The sequence below is a fragment of the Myotis lucifugus genome, unplaced genomic scaffold (assembly GCF_000147115.1).
Source record: "Myotis lucifugus unplaced genomic scaffold, Myoluc2.0 scaffold_41, whole genome shotgun sequence".
Taxonomy (NCBI): Eukaryota; Metazoa; Chordata; class Mammalia; order Chiroptera; family Vespertilionidae; genus Myotis; species Myotis lucifugus.
The window spans coordinates 2,652,839-2,672,350 of record NW_005871089.1 but is presented as its reverse complement, the minus strand read 5'-3'; the positions used below and the strand labels follow the sequence as shown (position 1 = coordinate 2,672,350).

At 42.3% G+C, this 19,512-nt stretch overlaps 1 protein-coding gene and 1 pseudogene across 1 annotated transcript in view; both read left to right on the top strand.

Annotated features, from left to right (window-relative positions):
• MYO9A (myosin IXA) overlaps nt 1-19,512 on the top strand; it is a 395,533-nt gene that overhangs the window by 201,831 nt on the left and 174,190 nt on the right. Inside the window, exon 14 of the mRNA XM_023753167.1 lies at nt 9,554-9,749. Within this exon, the coding sequence (XP_023608935.1) occupies nt 9,554-9,749 (196 nt within the window). The remainder of the gene's footprint in view (nt 1-9,553; nt 9,750-19,512) is intronic.
• On the top strand, nt 12,508-17,102 carry LOC102429383 (annotated as a pseudogene).

Below are 19,512 nucleotides of genomic sequence, written 5' to 3'. Positions count from 1 at the left end.
AGCAGTCGAGGGGCAGCGGTCGTGAGCATCACGGATCGTCCTGGGGCAGAGAGCTTCACACAGCATTGCAGGGCGGCAGAGGTCATGCAATGGAGGCCAGGCTAGGCCTAGGGACCCTACTTGCACACGATTTCGTGCGCTGGGTCTCTAGTGTAAGAATAATTGAAAACAAGCCAGTGTTACTAGGTTATAGCGAACACTGGATCTAGTGGCATAAAATGAATTCAGAGAATGGAAAGCAAGTTAATTCTTCAGGGCTTTTAGATGAAGTTAAATGAATTTGGTTTTTGTTGAAATTATTATGGGGAGCCATGAAAAAATTTTAAAGTTGAGGATCTCATTTGTATTTTTAAAAGATTTCTTTGATTACTGTGAGGAGAAAGAACAACAGAGGATGGGAATGGGAGGTGGGAGATCAAATTAGGTTATTTTTAAAACCTGTTCAGGTAAGTTGGTAAGATAAACTGAACCACAGGGGTGGCAGTAGAGTTGGAGAAGATCTAGATAATTATGAAATATATTTCAGAGATATAATCAGTAGACCTTATTAAGGGATTTTAGGTAAGTAACTTTTGGCTATAGCTGATGGATAATTTTGATGTGCTATTTTTTCTCAGATGGAAAAGACAGGAAGGAATAGATTTTAGACCAAACATTAAGAATAACAGAGCAGAATGGTGATTACCAGGGGCTAGAACAGCAGTCACCAACCAGTGGTCTGTGGACCACTGGTGGTCCATGAGGTCCGAAAGGTTGGCAACTGCTGGGCTAGAGGGTGGGGGAATTGAGAAGATGTTGGGCAAAGGATTCAAACTTGCAGTTAGAAGATGATCATAATCATCTCTAAGTTCTGGAGATTTAATACACAGCATTGTGATTATAGTTAATATTATGATTATAATTTAGTGTTCAAAGTTCTTAAGGAACTAGATCCTTTTTTTTTTATGAGATCATATCTTAAATGTTATCACCACAAAAAAGAAATGATAGTTATATGACTTGATGGAGATGTTAAAACTACTACGGTGGAAATCATATTGCAACATAAATGTATTGAATCAACATGTTTACACCTTATACTATGTTATATGTCAGTTATAACTTAGTTCAAAAAATATTTTAAAATGCATTTTAAAACAAAAACAAAATAGCTTGAGCTATAACATCATATAGTGAGTTACATAGTATATAAATCTAAAGTGTATGGATTTCTTTCATGCCCCTTCCCTGCTCATTCTCCCTCTCCCAGAGGTAACCACTATTCTACCTTTTTGTCCTAAATTTTACTTGTTATTAAATTTCAGATAAATGGAAGTATGCAGTATATACATTTGTGTCTGTGATGATTCATTCATATTATCGTATAGGTTGAAAGTAGGATGGGAAACAGATATACTATGCAAACCCCAACTAAAAGAGGTGGTATATTTACATTATTATTTGACAAAGTAGACGTTAAGGCAAGAAGTATTATTAGAGATAAAGTGTCACATTTTATAACCAATAAAAGGGGCCAGTTCAACAGGAAGACATAATCATCAAAAGTTATCCTATATAATAAAAGGCTAATATGCAAATTAACCGAATGGCGGAACAGCCGGTTGCTATGACGTGCACTGACCACCAGGGAGTACATGTTCAACACAGTAGCTGCCTCCTGGTGGTCAGTGCGCTCCCACAGGGGGAGTGCCACTCAGCCAGAAGCCGAGCTCATGGCTGGCCAGCACAGCATTAGTGGCAGGAGCCTCTCCCGCCTCTGCAGCAGTGCTAAGGATGTCCAACTGACAGCTTAGGCCAGCTCCCCACACAGGCCTAAGCCGTCAGTTAGACATACCATGAAGGCTCCTGGACTGTGAGAGGGCACAGGCAAGCTGAGGAAACCCCCCACCCCCACCCAGTGCACTAATTTCGTGCACCGGGCCTCTAGTATTACTATTTGACTTCATTTCAATATACACTGAGTGGCCAGATTATTATGACCACATGGCGTTTGTAGGCAAATTAGCTATAATTTCACGCTGAAGTTGCTAGAGGGCCAGACCATTATAAATAGGGAAGCAGGTTGTTTACCACAACAGTAGAAGTGATTTTTTTTTCTGAAGATATGGGTAAACAACACGATTTAACAGCCTTTGAACATGGGATATATGTTATTATGAGTGGCCAGATTATTATGACCACCCCATCAGTACTTTGTTGGGCTACCTTTTGCCTTCAATACTGCGGCGATTCTTTTTGTCATTGACTCCACGAGATGTTGAAAGGTGATGCGAGGAATCTGACACCATGCCTGATGAATAGCACTGTCCAATTCTGTGAGATTTGATGGTTGTGGAACCAGCTGCCTGATGGCTCTTTCAACTTCATCCCACAAATGCGCAATTGGATTAAGATCTGGTGATTGTGGGGGCCACCTAAGCAAGGTAAAGTCTCCCTCATGTTCTTGAAACCACTCCTGCACAATATGAGCACCATGGCATGGCGCATTGTCTTATTGGAAGAAGCCATCTCCATTGGGATATGCCATCAACATGATAGGATGAATTTGATCGGCAATGATACTTAGGTATGTTGTGCTATTCAGACGTTGTTCCACACGAATTAATCATGCCAGGAAAACATGCCCCAAACCATAACACTGCCCCCACCAGCTTGAAGGGTTGTACTCATGCATGTGGGGTGCATGTTTTCATGCTGTTTCCGCCAAATTCTCACTCTGCCATCTGCATGATGCAACTGGAAACGTGATTCATCAGACCACATGACTTTTTTCCAATGCTCGACTGTCCAATCCTTGTGTTCCTGTGCGAATTGGAGACGTTTTATCTTGGTAACTGCAGACAGCAAAGGTGTTCGAACAGGCCTTTGGCTTCCATATCCCATACGATGCAGTGTACGGCTAATTTGCCTACAAACGTCAGGTGGTCATAATAATCTGGCCACTCAGTGTGTGTGTGTGTGTGTGTGTGTGTGTGTGTGTGTGTATCCCACGTTCAAAGGCTGTTAAATAGCGTTGTTTACCCATATCTTCAGAAAAAAATCACTTCTACTGTGGTGGTAAACAACCTGCTTCCCTATTTATAATGGTCTGGCCCTCTAGCAACTTCAGCGTGAAATTATAGCTAATTTGCCTACAAACGCCATGTGGTCATTATAATCTGGCCACTCAGTGTATATAAACCAAAAGGAGAGCAAAAGTAGAACTAGACAAGTCCATTTTTCACAGTTGTAGATTTTAAGACATAATCTCTTAGTATCTAACAAAATAAGTGGGCACAAAATAAAAAACAAAAAATAAACTGTATTCTCAAAAAGCTGACATAATTGGCATATCATAAGGATAACTAGACAGTTTTGGGGTGTTTAGAATTTAAATAAAATTCTTCTGAATAACCTATGAGTCAAAAAAATTATAATAAAATGATAATATTTAAAATTGAACGTTAATGAAAATACAACATATCATAATTGGTCGGATGCATTTAAAACAAGGACTTAAAACTTTAAATGCATACATTTAGGGAAAATGATTAAAAAGTAATTATCTAAGCTTCCATGTTAAGAAACTAGGAAAAGAATAGCAAAGGACCCAGCAATTTTACCTGGGTATTTATTCTACGAAACCTAAAACACTGATTCGAAAAGACATATGTATCTCTCTTTATTGCAGCATTATTTACAACTAGAGGCCTGGTGCATGGATTCGTGTACCGGTGGGGTCCCTTGGTATGGCCTGTCCCTCGCAATCTGGGACCCTTCGAGGGATGTCGAACTGCTAGTTTTGGCCCGATCCCCACAGGCCATGCCGAGGGACCCACTAGTGCAGGGGTGGGCAAACTTTTTGACTCGAGGGCCACAATGGTTTCTTAAACTGGACCGGAGGGCCGGAACAAAAGCATGGATGGAGTGTTTGTGTGAACTAATATAAATTCAAAATAAACATCATTACATAAAAGGGTACGGTCTTTTTTTTTCTTAGTTTTATTCATTTCAAACGGACCGGATCCAGCCTGTGGGCCGTAGTTTGCCCACGGCTGCACTAGTGCATGAATCCGTGCACCAGGCCTCTAGTATGCATATAAGATATTTGGTTAATCTCTTCCCGCCCTTTTCCCTCCCCCCTTCGCTCTAAGATTCATCAGTCTGTTCCATGTTTCCATGCCTGTGTGTTGAGCCTCTGCTCCCTGGTGGTCAGTGCGCATCATAGCTACCAGTCGAATGGTCGCTTATGCCTTTATATCCATACAGGCAGTCCTCGGGTTATGTTGGACTCGACGTACATCGTTTTGTGATTACGTTGCCATCTCCCATTTATTTATTAAAAAAAAAGTTTCGTCATTTCGATGTATGTACATATGTGCTTTATGTTTTTTATTATTTATTTACCACAAGTAAGGATCAGGAATTGTTATCTTTCTTTTAAATTTTTTTTACTGTTTCACTTCATTACTGCTGTGTATGTGCTCCATGTGAATGACGTAGGTGCTTATGTAGGTGGGTTCCACCTTATAGTGAAAATCATGTTACGTCGCGCCATAGGAACGGATCTCTGATGTAACCCGAGAACCTACTGTACTAGAAGCCCGGTGCACAGATTCGTGCGCCAGTGGGATTCCTTGGCCTGGTTTGTGGGATTGGGCTGAAACCGGCTCTCAGACATCCCCTGCGGGGTCCCGGATTGCAAGAGGGTGCAGGCCAGATTGAGGGACCCCACTGGTGCACGATCGGGGCCGGGGAGGGATGCAGGTGTTTGGCCAGCCAGGGATGGACCGTGGGAGGGCTCCAGGGTGTGTCTGGCCCGTCTTGCTCATTCCCGATCGGCCAGACTCCAGCAGCAAGCTAACCTACCGGTTGGAGCTTCTGCCCCCTGGTGGTCAGTGCATGTCATAGTGAGTGGTTGAGTGGCCTTAGCATATCATTAGCATATTACACTTTGATTGGTTGAACAGATGACCGGACACTTAGCATATTAGGCTTTTATTATATACTAGAGGCCCGGTGCACAAAAATTTGTGCACTCGGGGGTGGGGGGGAGGTCCCTCAGCCTGGCCTGTGCCCTCTCACAGTCTGGGACCCCTCGGGGGATGACCATCTGCTGGCTGAGGCCTGCTACCTGGGGGATCGGGCCCAAGCTGGCAGTCAGACATTCCTCTGGCAGCCCGGCAGCCCTCGGGGGATGTCCACTTGCCAGTGGGGAGCAGACCTAAGCTGCAGTCGGACATCCTTAGCACTGCTGAGGAGGCGGGAGAGGCTCCCACCACCACCGCTGTACTGGCAGCCATCAGCCTGGCTTGTGGCTGAGCAGACCTCCTCCATGTGGGAGCTCACTGACCACCAGAGGGCAGCTCCTTCATTGAGCGTCTGCCCCCTGGTGGTCAGTGTGTGTCATAGTGACCAGTCATTCCCAGTCTTTCTGTTGTTAGGGTCAGTTTGCATATTACCCTTTTACTATATAGGATAGAGGCCTGGTGCACGGGTCGGGGCCAGTTGGTTTGCCCTGAATGGTGTCCTGGATCAGGGTGGGGGTCCCGCTTGGGTGCCTGGCCAGCCTGGGTGAGGGGCTGATGGCTGTTTTCAGACTGCCCACACCCCCTTCAGGGTTGGGGTCCCCACTGGGGTACCTGGCCAGCCTGGATGAGGGGCTGAGGGCCGTTTTCAGGCGGGCCAAGCCTGCAACCGAAGCTCCCAGTCTCTCCTTTTTTTCTTTATTTTTTTTATTCTGGGATTTATTTACTTTCTGTAATTGAAACTTTGTTGCGGCTCCAGCTCCAGCTGAAAGCAGGTATCTGGGGTTTGTTTAGCTTCTATAATTGCAACATTGTTGCTTAGAGTGCAGCTCAGAGCTGGGCGCCGGCAGACGGGGAACCTTGGCTTCCTCCATCACTGGAGCAAGCAAGCCTCATGTTCGCTTCAGCTGCGTGGCTGCCGGCCGCCATCTTGGTTGGCAGTTAATTTGCATATCACCCTGATTAGCCAATGGGAAGCATAGCGGAGGTATGGTTAATTACCATGTTTGTCTATTATTAGATAGGATGATGATGATAGAGATAGCCAAGATTTGGAAGCAACCTAAGTGTCCATCGATAAATAAATGGATAAAGAAAAAGTGGTATACATATATATATATATATATATATATATATATATATATATATATATAATGGATTATATGACTCAGCCATAAAAGAGAATGAAATCTTGCCATCTGCAACAATCTGGATGGACTTAGGGAATATAATAAGTGAAATGGGTCTGTCAGAGGAAGACAAATTCTATGTGATTTCACTTATATGTGAAATCTAGAAAACAAAATAAATTAATAAACCAAAAATACTCATAGATACAGATAACATTTTGATGGGTTTCCAGATGGGAGAGGCATTGGGGGGCATGGGTGAAAAATGGGAAGGAATTATGATGTGTAAATTGCTAGTTATTGAAACAGTCACAGGTTGTAAAGTACAGTAGTAACTATGTATGGTGTCAGATAGGTACTAGACTTATTGTGGTGATCACTTAGTAAGTTATATTAATATTTAATCAATAGGTTGTATACCTGAAGCTAATATAATATTGTATGTCAACTGTAATTGAAAAGTAAAGAATTATTTTAAAATACCTCAGTAAAATAGGAGAAGGAAATAAGGGAAGAACAGAAATCAGTACAATAGAGTGCAGATATACAGTAGAGAAATTGACAAGGTTAAAAGTCAGATCCTTAAGAAGATAACAGAAATAATATAAGTAAAAGGTATAAAAAGTAACTAATTATTGAAAAAAAGATTCACAAATGATAGATATCAGAAATGAAAAAGGAGACTTAATTCATAACCTACAGATATTAAGAGGATATGAACATTTTATCAATAAATTTGACAACATAGATAAAATGGAAAATTTGATGAAAAATGCACATTACTAAAACTGACACCAGAAAAATATAGGAAAACTTGAAATCCCATGTTTGTTAAAATAATTTAAACCAGTAGTTTAAAACTTTCCCACAAAGGAAATTCCAGGCCTGCCTTGTTTTACTAGACAATGCATTCTTTCAATTTTGAAATGTGGAAATGTATGTTAGACTTAACAAGAAAGATCTGAGCTGGAAAAACAGATTTGGGCCTTATCATATAAGTATGTTATTTATTTATACCTAAGGTAGTGCTTCAAACCATCATTATGTTTGAGATCACCTGGTGTAAGATGAATGAAAAGAGTACATAAGACCAGATAGTAAGAATTTCTAATATGAAACCAGCAGTGGAGACAGAGGGGTAGCATAAAAAGTAAGTAGTAAATCACAAAATGTGTTATAGAAACCAAGAGAAAAGAGTTTCAAGTAGAATGATGTGACTAGTTTATGAAATGTATTTAGAAATCTAGACCTATATAGACAGAGAGACACGACCATTACATTTGGAAAATGAAGGTCTTTATCAATATTTGACAGTCATCATGGTAAAGAATTCTAGAATTTTAGGTTTTACATTGTAGTTATAGGATGGGATGGTCTAGGGGTAGTAAAGAGTGATGTTTCAATTCTTGCACTGGTACTTACTATGTTTGACTTTTGGCAAGCTTCTGTACCTCTCTGTTTACCTATCAATGAAGTGTAGCTTTTACTTGATTCTACTATATTGAGTAATTGATAGAATTGAGTAGTTTATGTATAGTGTTTAACTTAGTGCCTGACATCTTGTCTGCCCTTGGTATGTATTATTTAATATGATGATGATGATGATGGCAATGGCGATGTTTTGGATTTGAAAGTTATTACTTAGTTTTACTAACTTTTATACAAGTGTCAAGAATAAACTGTTTTGTGTACTCACAACTGTAAACCTACTTTTGCCCCACCCTTTACTCAAAGGGTATTTAGGACAAGCTAAGGACCAAGACTTCTGCCTGTTTGCCCCTTTTTCCTGTTCTCAGGTGAACAAAGAAGAATTAGGAAAGGAAATCCCTAAAAGTAGTAGGATGAGCCCAACTGCCTTTTGGACATCAGGGTAGATGACATCATATTAGGCATGTTCTTCATGCCTAATTCTGAGTTAGATCTATTTTTTAAAGCTGAACAAACTTGTAGTGATTCACTCCAAGTTTTGATCCTTCCATCTGGGTTTGGTTATAGCCAAATGCCCAGACTATACATATCAGTCTGGGATTTCCTTCCAGTAAGCTTCTTGCCCTCCCTATCATTCTGTGGGATATTTTAACCCATTTTCTTGTGTTCTATCCCTTCTAACCTCCATCCATGCTTTGGCAGGGTTTTTTACTGCTTATTTACAGTTCTTAAGTACTTACTCAATTTTAAAAAATCTATATGCGGATGATATCCAAATGTGTTTTCTGAAATTTCTATAGGACTCTAGACACATATATCCATCTGCCTACTTGATGTCTGTATGCAGACACAGTATAGTGGTTATGAGTGGTTGTGTTTGAACCTTTGTTCTTCCACTTACTGTGTGATAGGGGCTGAGATAGTTAACCTCTTTATTACTCAGTTTCCTCATCTATAAAATAGGAATAATATTAACTCAAGAAGTTGTTAGGAGAATGAAATGAGCTTAAATAAGACAACACGTGTAAAATGCTTAGAGGAATTTCAACACATAGTAACCTTTTCATAAATGTTACTTGCTATTATAATATCCTTACCATTTTAAACTTAACTTGGACAGAATTGATCTCTTAATCCTTATTTCCTATCTCCACACCTTCTCTTTTCTCTAGTCTTCTCCATATCAGTATATGGCACCTCTATTCACCTAGTTACTCAAACCCCAAATATAGTTGTTAACCCAATTCCCTCATTTTCTCACCATGCCCTAATCCACCAACAAGTCCTTTGTCTTTACCTCCATAACATATCATAAATATGATCACTATTTTTCCTTTCTATTCATACTACCAACGTAGTCCCGTCACTGTCAGCTCTTACCTGGAATGTTACAATAGCTGGTCTCCCTTTTTCTATTCTTTGCACAATTCATTCCCTTCACAGCAACCAAATGGTGTTTAGAAAACACCAGTTAGCTCATGTCATCACCCTTTTAGTGACTTGCCTTTACACTTAAATAAAATCCAGACTCCTAATTCAGGTTTATATAGTCTACATAGCGTATTTATTTGTCTAATCTTTCACAACACTCATTGCCTAGAATACTCCAGCCCTTGCTCTTAATGCTTTTCTCCTAACTTGTTCAAATATTCATCACCTTCGGGTAGTAGATGTTCCTTTTGCTTGGAATGCTGTTTCTGACCTTCTTATGTCTGATTCCTTTTCATCATTCAGCTTTCTTGTCATTTCACATGGTAGTTTTATCAAGTACAATAAAATTGTGGAATATACTTTCTAATTCAAATGTAATATAGAATCTAATAGTTTTAGGATTGAGTGGGACTTTATAGAAGATATTTTGTTCAGTTAGCTACTTAGAACAGAAATAACTTCTATAGTCCTTATTCAATCACTGTTCAAATATGTGAACTGTTATCTTCTTGGTTTAATAATTTTATAAAAAATAACACTGGTATTTTTTTCATATAGGATTTCCGGGAAAAAAATACAGATCATATGCGCCCTGACATTGTAGCTCTTCTGAGAAGTAGCAAAAATGCATTTATCTCTGGGATGATTGGAATTGATCCTGTATCTGTTTTCCGATGGGCGGTTCTCCGAGCCTTTTTCAGGGCTATGGTTGCTTTCAGGGAAGCCGGGAAGAGACATATTCAGAGAAAAACTGGTAAGCAGTAGTATTAGTATTCTACCATGTTTCATTTTATAATTTTTTACTTCTCTAAGGAGACATAATAATCTTATGCCATTCTGTTTTCTTACCATACCCTAACATCATGTTTCAGATATCATTTGTTCTGGTGAACTTCCTATAATTGAATTAAATAGATATGTGATGTATATTTGTTATATGGGTTGTTACTTTTATTAATAAACACCGATAGGAATGAGTGTAAAGCACCTGATATTTAGTAGGCACTCAGTAAAACATTGCTATGCTTTTTAAACAAAAAGTGAAATTTAATTATTATTTAAGTATATAGAATTTGATATTGATATCTTTCTCTGCTTCTTATGTGATAGTTTTTACTAGAAATGAAACAATTTAATGTGGAAGCATAAATTAGGAGTCAGAAAATTAGATGGAGGTAGTGGAGATAGTGGAGATAACCTGACTTAGGTAATCAACCAGATGTCATCTTTTCTCTTGACTGATTTTGCAGCTATTAGCATTATTTCTTGGAGTGCTACTGCTGCCTTTAAAATTGTGATGGTAAACTCAGATAATACATGCAAAGTATCGGTTTATGACTTTTTTTTATTTACTGGTTTTAGAGAGATAGGAAGGGGGGAGAGAGAGAAAGAAAAAGAAACATTGATTTGTTGTTCCACTTATTTATGCATTCATTGTTTGATTCTTGTGTATGCCTTGACCAGGGATCGGACCTACATCCTTGGTGTATTGGCACGATGCTCTAACCAACTGAGCTACCCAGTCAGGGCTATGAAGTGTTAGTCCCCTCTCCTCCCCCCTACCACTTACCCTTAACTCAGTTCATTGGATTTTACTTTGACATTTAGAAATGGTTAAAGCAGGTTTCTTTTTCTGTATGCCTCTTCCTTAAATCATAAAATATCCTGTTTCACATTCTGTGGGAGGGCATCTTCATAAGCCCTTGTTAACTACTGCAATCACACTATTGCCTGCTGTAGTTCTAGCCTTCGATAGACCATTGCTATGTAGTGAGAATTTTCTAATATATATGTAGTCATTTTCTGGCCAAAGTAACTTCAATAGAAGTGTGCTGGGTACACCTGTGTTTTTAGGACTCTGAGACTTATATGGCTTTTTGGCATGTGCACTACCAGTAAAACTTTTAAATTCAGCTTTGATATATTTCAAAAGAATAACTATTTGGGAGGTTTTATTTCTAAAATGAGAGATAAAACTAATGGTATGAGTTTTCATTTTTCAGATTTTCATGTGTGTAAATTGGCCTTTGTAGATAAGGGAGAGTTATAGTTGTGTGTTTTTTTAAGTAAAAGGAATATCTTAAATTTGCTTTGCCTTTTGCAAAGTTATTTCTAAGAAGCTATCTTACAAAAAGGCTTAAGGCAAAGTGTTTTTCTTTTAATTTAAGATATGTTTTATTTATTACAATGGACATCAGTTTTGAAAAATTTAAAGTTGATTAAATATCCTGCTAAGATGTAACTAAGCAAAGGAACATTTCTTCTATTTACTATTACATATATTCTTTTCTAAGAAGATTATTTACATTATATGCTCCTTTTGCATTTAAAATATTATTTGTGGAAGCTGTATGTGTATAATAATTTATACAAAGACAGTCAGTGTTACTAATGATCAAAAGATTGAACCTGTATTACCTCTGCTTTCATAATTTCTGGATTCTTCTAGTTTTCTAATCTAGTTTTTCTTCCTGGCACATTTAGAGGTTTTATATAATAAACTCTCTTTGAAAATTTTTTTATTCTGGGACATAACATGCATACAAAAAAGTGCACACACAAAAAATGTATAGCTCAGTGAATTGTCAGAAACTAAAACACCCTTGTAACTACCACCTAGGTTAAGAAAAAGAATATTACCAACACCCTAGACTTCCCCCTTGGAGAAAGTTTTTAAATTGTACTTTCTATAAAGGAAAAGAAGAGCTATAGGTTATTTGCGTTTTGAGCAATTGACTCAGCAGATATGTTATTGAGAATGATTGTATTACAGTGTATTAGTGCCAGTGTCACAACATTTTTGCTCTTTCCACACCACTTTACCATCTACTATTTTCTGGTGTGTTTGAGGTAAAAGGATACCATAAAATTAGAAATTGTAGCATTGCAAAATAAAAACTAACAGAATAACTAAAAATGGATTAAGTAGAAGATTCAGAACATTTATAAAGACTGTAAATAGTATGCAAACATATTAAAGTGAAACAGGAATTGGAGGTTATTTAAGCAGAAGCAGAATATATGGAAGGCAAAAGGTAACTAAATTCAGATCTTGAATGAGAATAAGAGGTAAAAGATCATATTTCTAATGAAGAAAGAAGATGTAGACTGAAGAAGTACAGTATCACTTCTTTTGAGTCTGTCTTTATAAAAAATTTCAATGGAATCTTAGTTAATTGTCAACAAATATCCTTACAGTGATCCAAAAATCCTGGATTTTAAAAATTATATTTATTTATTTACTTACTATATTTTTATTGATTTTAGAGAGGAAGGGAGAGGGAGAGAGAGATAGAAACAACAATGATGAGAGAGAATCATTGATTGGCTGCCTCCTACACTCTCCACACTGGGGATCGAGGCTGCAACCAGGACCGTGCACCAGGCCTCTATCCTATATAATAAAAGGGTAATATGCAAATTGACCCTAATGGCAGAATGTCCAGAACAACCACTGGACCAGTCACTATGAGGTACACTGACCACCTCTTGGTTCCTGCTCTGATCGCCTGATGGTCACCCGCTGTGGGGGCAGGGCTGGTGAGTGGATGGGAACAACTGACCTCTTGGTCCCTTCCCCCAGTTGTCAAGCACCGATCGCCCGATGGTGAACAGGGAACCCGGGGTGGGTGGCGGCCGGGGGCGGGGCTGGCTGTGGGCAGCTGGGGAAGATGGTCCTGATCGCAGGCCAGGCCTAGGGACTGTACCCACGCACGGATTTCATGCGCTGGGCTTCCAGTACTAGTCTACACTAATAAAAGACAAGATGCAAATTGACCATACCTTTGCTACACCTTAAGCCACACCCACCAGCCAATCAGAGCGACTATATGCAAATTAACCCAACCAAGATGGCGGCCGGCAGCCACGGAGCTGGAGCAAGCAGGAGGCTTGGTTGCCCCAATGATGGAGGAAGCCAAGCTTCCCGCCTGCCGCGGCGGCTCTGAGCTCCACTTAAAGCAACAAAGTTTCAATTATAGAAGGTAAATAAACCCCAGATACCTGCTTTCAGCCGGCTGTGGCCACGGAGCTGGAACGAGCAGGAGACTTCCCTCCCACCCGCCCTGGCTGGCTCTGAGCTCCTCTCAAGGCTACAAAGTTTCAATTATAGAAGGTAAATAAATCCCAGAATAAAAAAAAAAAAAGGAGAGGCTGGGAGCTTCTGTCGCCGGGGGGGCTTGGCCAGCCTGAAAACAGCCCTCAGCCGCTCACCCAGACTGGCCAGGCACCCCAGTGGACCCCCCACCCTAAAGGGGGTGTGGCCAGACTGCAAACAGCCATCAGCCCCTCACCCAGGCTGGCCAAACCTCCATGGGGTGAGGGTCCCCACTGGGGGGGGCTTGACCAGCCTGCAAACAGCCATCAGCCCCTCACCCAGGCTGGCCAGGCACCCCAGTGGGGACCCCTACCCTGATGTGGGTGTGACCAGCCTGCAAACAGCCATCAGCCCCTCACCCAGGCTGGCCAGGCACCCCAGTGGGGACCCCCACCCTGAAGGGGGTGTGACCAACCTGCAAATGCCCCTCAGCCCCTCACCCAGGCTGGCCAGGCACCTCAGCAGTACCGCCACCCTGATCCGGGACACCCTTCAGGGCAAACCAGCCGGCCCCCACCCGTGCACCAGGCCTCTATCCTATATAATAAAAGGGTAATATGCAAACTACCCTAACAGCAGAATGACTGGGAATGACTGGTCACTATGACACACACTGACCACCAGGGGGCAGACGCTCAATGCTGGAGCTGCCCCTGGTGGTCAGTGCGCTCCCACAGGGAGAGCTCTGCTTAGCCACAAGCCAGGCTGATGGCTGCCAGTACAGCAGTGGTGGTGGGAGCCTCTCCTGCCTCCTCAGCAGTGCTAAGGATGTCCGACTGCAGCTTAGGTCTGCTCCCCGCTAGCAAGTGGACATCCCCCGAGGGCTGCCGGGCTGCCAGAGGGATGTCTGACTGCCAGCTTGGGCCCAATCCCCCCAGGGAGCAGGCCTAAGCCAGCATGTGGACATCCTCTGAGGGGTCCCAGACTGCAAGAGGGCATAGGCTGGTCTGAGGGAACCCCCCCTGCGAGTGCACAAATTTTTGTGCACCAGGCCTCTAGTATATACATAAAATCCTAAGTGACTATTATGACTGAATGACTTGAATGACCAGAATGACTGGTCAACCAGTCACTATGATGCGCACTGACCACCGGGGGGCAGACGCTCAATGCAGGAGCTGCCCCCTGGAGGTCAGTGCACTCCCACAGCCAACCTCCCCCGGCCGACTGGCCAACCTCCCCCGGTCCCTCCCTGCAGCCAACCTCCCATGGTCCCTTCCCCACGGCTGGTCCCTCCCCCTGGCTGGCCAGCCAACCTCCCACGGTCCCTCCCCCTGGTCTCCTCCTGGCCGACAGGCCCAGATTGGCCTGGCCCCACTCGGGACTGGGCGAGGCAGCCTGATTGACCCTGCTAGCTGGCCAGGCCTAGGGACCCCACCCATGAATGAATTCGTGCACCGGGCCTCTAGTTAGAAATAAAAAAGCCACCATCTTAACTGCCACCACAAATGTGAAAGCAGGACCTAGGACATTAGTAGAAAAAAGATGTGTTCCTAAGCCTTCATCCCAGTTTGGAGAAAAAAGTCAGAACCTGATGATGAGCTGCTGTTTGATTTTCTTAATAGTTCACAGAAGGAGCCTGCAGAAGGGTGGAAATAAAAAAGGGGCAAGACACTGGTGCTTCATTGTTCTCAGACAAGTGTCAGAGCTATAAACACCCGCATAACCATCATCAAAACCACTGAAGAAAATCTTTCTGGGAGCCAAAGCCATGAAGCCTTTAATAATTCAGATTCTGGTCATGAATTCCAAGAGGATTCTTCAAAGAAAAATGTATCATCAAATGCTGCTTGCACTAATCACAACCCATGATGGCAAATTACATGAACTATCTAAACTTCAGCTGGAGAATCAACTGCTGAGGAATGAAGTTCATTCTTTAAAAAAAAAAATGGCCTCATGCCCTGGCCGCTGGCACAATGGTTAGAGCATCAGCACACACACTGAAGGGTTGTGGGTTTGATTCCTTGTCAAGGGCATGTACCTGGTTTGCAGGTTCGATGCTCAGGCCTGGTTGGGGCACGTGTGGGAGGCAACTGATAGATGTGTCTCTTTCCCTGTTCTCTCTTTCTCCCTTCCTCCCTTCCACTCTCTCTAAAAAGTCAGTGGAAAAATATTCTTGGGTGAGGATGAACAGCAACAACAAAAAATGGCCTCATTAGCCCTGGCCAGTTTGGCTCAGTGGATAGAGCGTCAGCCTGCGGACTCAAGGGTCCCAGGTTCGATTCTGGTCAAGGGCATGTACCTTGGTTGCGGGCACATCCCCAGTGGGGAGTGTGCAAGAGGCGGCTGATCGATGTTTTTCTCTCATCGATGTTTCTAACTCTTTATCCCTCTCCCTTCCTCTCTGTAAAAAATCAATAAAATATATATTTTTTAAAAATGGCCTCATTATTTCAAAGAGCCAAGGAAATTCAAGAAGAATGAAACAAAGCCAGAGCAAGAGTTGAAAGTGGAATGCTGACCATTCAAAGAGTGACTAATTCAAGAACTTCGAGCCCAAGTAGACAACCTGAGTGAAGTTAGGGCTACAAAGGATTCCCAGCTGGCTGTACTAAAAGTGAGAATCCAAGAAGCTGACCAGCTACTGAATTCTTGCACAAAAGCATTAGAAGCCTTACAGAGTGAAAAATCACAAGAGACTGCATGAAGTGGATGCTACTCTGGAGAGCCAGGAGAGCTATCAAGTAATACAGAGTCAGCTTGCTACACAACTGAATAAAATGGAAATGAAACGTGAATTTGACAGAAGCCATTACTCTGGCAGAAAGACAATACTTAGATGAGAAGAAGAAAGTTGATGAGCAGAAAATCAAAATGTGTAAGTCCAACTTGGAGTCCTTTAAGCAGGAACTGACTATAAGCAAAAAGCTACTAGAATACTTCAATCTACAGATAAGCTGACTAATAGCTTAAAAGAAGGATCTGGTTTTGAAGGCCTAGATAGCAATACTGCTAAATAGCATGGAGCTAGAAGAACTTTGGCATGAAAAACAGAGAAGAAATGCAGAAGCTGATGGGTCAGAAACATCAGCTGAGTTCTGAATTAGAGGATATGGAGGCTCAGCAGGCCAGTGAAGCAGAATCAGCAAGAAGACAGCTATAGGATCTGCAATACCAAGTAAATAGCTGGACATAAAGCATCTAAACAAGAACTAGAGGCAGAAGTGGACCAACAGAAGCAAGAATTCCACTATGTAGAAGATCTATATTGAACAAAGAACAAATTGCAAAGCAGAATTAAAAATTGAGAAGAAATTTAAAAATTCAGGAATCAGCTTACCAATAAAACTTTAAGCCAGTGATTTTCAATAGGTATGCCGCAAGAATTTTAAAAACATGTAATACCTGACTGTTTAATCAGAGGCACTGACCTCTTTTCCCTTAGATGTCAAATAAAAATTGACAATAGCGAACACAACAGTAGGCGGCCGGTGTGAATGAATAAAAATTATACCTATTAGTTTTTTGTCAGATTGGCAAAAAATATATTTTTTGGTGTGCTGCAAAATTTTAATAATTAGTTTGTGTGTGCTATGAGATGAAAAAGGTTGAAAATTGCTGCCTGAGTTAGAAAATAGACTCCATCAGCTGACAGAGATGCTCATCCAGAAGCAGACCTTGCTTGAGAGTCTCAGCACAGTAAAGAACTTGTTGGTCTTCCAGCTGGAGCACCTAGAGCAGCAGATGAAATCTGCCACTGGAAGTGGTAGTAATGGGTCTTTTAGTAATATGTCTGGAGTTGATAGTGGTGAAGGTACACATCTGTGAAACATTCCTGTTCTTTTTTAATGACACAGAAACTAATCTGGCAGGAATGTATGTAAAAGTTCCAAAAGCTACTAGTTCAGTTGACCAATTTAGTATCCGTCCAGGAATTTTTTTTCCAGAGATACCCTATAGTATGATTTTTTTGTAATTCTATATATGGCTTTGCTTCACCTTTTTGTCATGATTGTTCTATTGACTTATACAATAGAAATGCACCATTACCAACCACTTGGCAAATGAACTGAACCCAGTTGTTTAAATCAGCGGTTGCCAACCTTTCTGACCTCATGGACCACCAGTGGTCCGCTGACCACCGGTTGGCAACCACTGGTTTAAATGATTGGTTATCTTTTTTTAGACCTGGGGTCTGCAAAAGGGTCAATTGCCTAAAATCCCTGAGGAGGGTACACAAGATTATTTTATCACTAAAAAAACCAAAAAACAAATTATCCAAACTAGACCAGGAACAAGCATGAGCAAGCACTAAATAAACCTGGTTTTAAAAGGAGAGATAAACCTAAGAACTTATATACTTAAATGTTTAGCACATGGACATGAACAATAGGGTGGTGAAGACTTGGGGGGTCAGTAAGAGCTGGGTGTAGGAGGGTAAAGGGGGTTGGAATGGGAGACACCTGAAATACTGTCAACAACAACAAAACAAAAAGCCTCAAAAAAAGTTTATGAGATCCCCTTAGAAAATAACTTCTACTGAAAATATACTTCTGAACTATCCTAGAAAGCCAAACCACTTTGACGGGGAGTTGGTACACACAGGAAACAGAAGGAATATCACTTTAAAGTTTGAAGTAGTATTATAGTCTGTAAAATAATGTTTAAAACAGTTAAAGAGTTAGAAGAGGACATAGAAAACAGAATGAAAAAACAGAAAGGAAGTAAAAACTAAGACATGATGGTGTGAGACACAAAACAATCACAGATACAAAATTACCCATATCCAAATGGTATTGCCACAATTTGTTAGATAAAATAGAAAATAGAATACAGTGGCTGTGGTAATGTTGAGTGCGATTTCTTAAAACTATGTAACAAATTAGAATTTTTAATATCTTGAACTTTTAATATACAATACTTTAATACCATAATCATAGTTCTCTGACTAGCAGATTATCAAGTTAACTACTGAAGGGTCTGAAAATCTGTTGATAATTTTATAAATTACAGTTTGGGTGGAGTATGAGTAGAGCTCAATAGGTGTCCTTTTCTCAGATGGTCTCCTCAACAAATATCTCCTCTCTGTCTTAACTACCCAAGCACAATGTAGTCTGAGCCTAAGAATTCTTTCTCCAGGCAGCCCATCAAGGGGAAAATCCTATATAAGAAAAGCCTAATATGCTAAGTGTCCAGTCGTCTGGCTGGCCATTCAACCAATAAAAGCGTAATATGCTAATGATATGCTAAGGCTGCTCAACTACTCGCTATGATGTGCACTGACCACCAGGAGGCAGACGCTCTGAGGCTCCAACCCGTAGGTTAGCTTGCTGCTGGGGTCCGGCCAATCGGGTGTGAGTGAGACGGGCCGGACACACTCTGGAGCCTTCCTGCAGTCCCCAGCTGGCCAACCTCCCGCATACTTCCCTGGCCCTGATCATCCACGGGTGGGGTCCCTTGGCCTGGCCTGCGCCCTCTTGCAATGTGGGACCCCTCGGGAGATGTCAGAGAGCCAGTTTCGGCCTGAAGCTATGATGTGCACTGACCACCATGGGGCAGACGCTCAATGCAGGAGCTGCCCCCTGGTGGTCAGTGCACTCCCATAGAGGGAGCGCTGCTCAGCCAGAAGCTGGGAGGATGCAGTGAAGGTGGCGGGAGCAGGCCTAAGCCATCAGTCGGTCATCCCCCAAGGGCTCCCGGACTATGAGAGGGCGCAGGCTGGGCTGAGGGACCCCTCCACTCTGAGTGCACAAATTTTGTGCACCGGGCCTCTAGTTATCTAATAAAGAGGGAATATGCTAATTGACTGCCCTGCCCTCAAAGATGGCAGTGCCCAGTCCCCTCAACCCGGCCGGGGTGGCAGGTATGTGGCAAGGCTGGGCCCATCCCCAAGCAGGCCCGGCCATTCTGTGCGCCTGCCTCCGGAGTCCCCCAGTCCCTTCAGCCCCCCAGCTGCCCAGGGCTGGTCTGAGGGACAGACAAGCCTTGGATGGCGGCTGCCCAGCTGCCCAGGGCCGCCCGAAGCTCAGGTAACCAGGGCAGGCCGAGGCTCGCGCTGCCAGCAGTGGCAGCAGCAGAGGTGTGATGGGACATCGCCTTCCCCTGATCACCGGGTCGCCTCCCGCCCCTGAGGGCTCCAGGATTGTGAGAAGGGCAGGCCGGGCTGAGGGGCCCCCCCTCCAGTGCATGAATTTTCATGCACCAGGCCTCTAGTCTATATATATGTGTGTGTGTGTGTGTGTGTGTGTGTGTGTGTGTGTGTGTGTGTATGTGATTATATATATAAATCCAGCGACTGGAACGCTGTAATGACCAGAACAACTGGTCACTATGACACCTACTGTGGCCAGCTAACTGGCCCAAATGGGGGTGGGGTTGGCTGTACAACCACCCGCGCCCCTCCTCCACATCTGGACCACGCCTGATTGGCCCTCCCATTTAAATGATCGGCCCTCTGCCTCTTCCCCCGGCCAGCCCG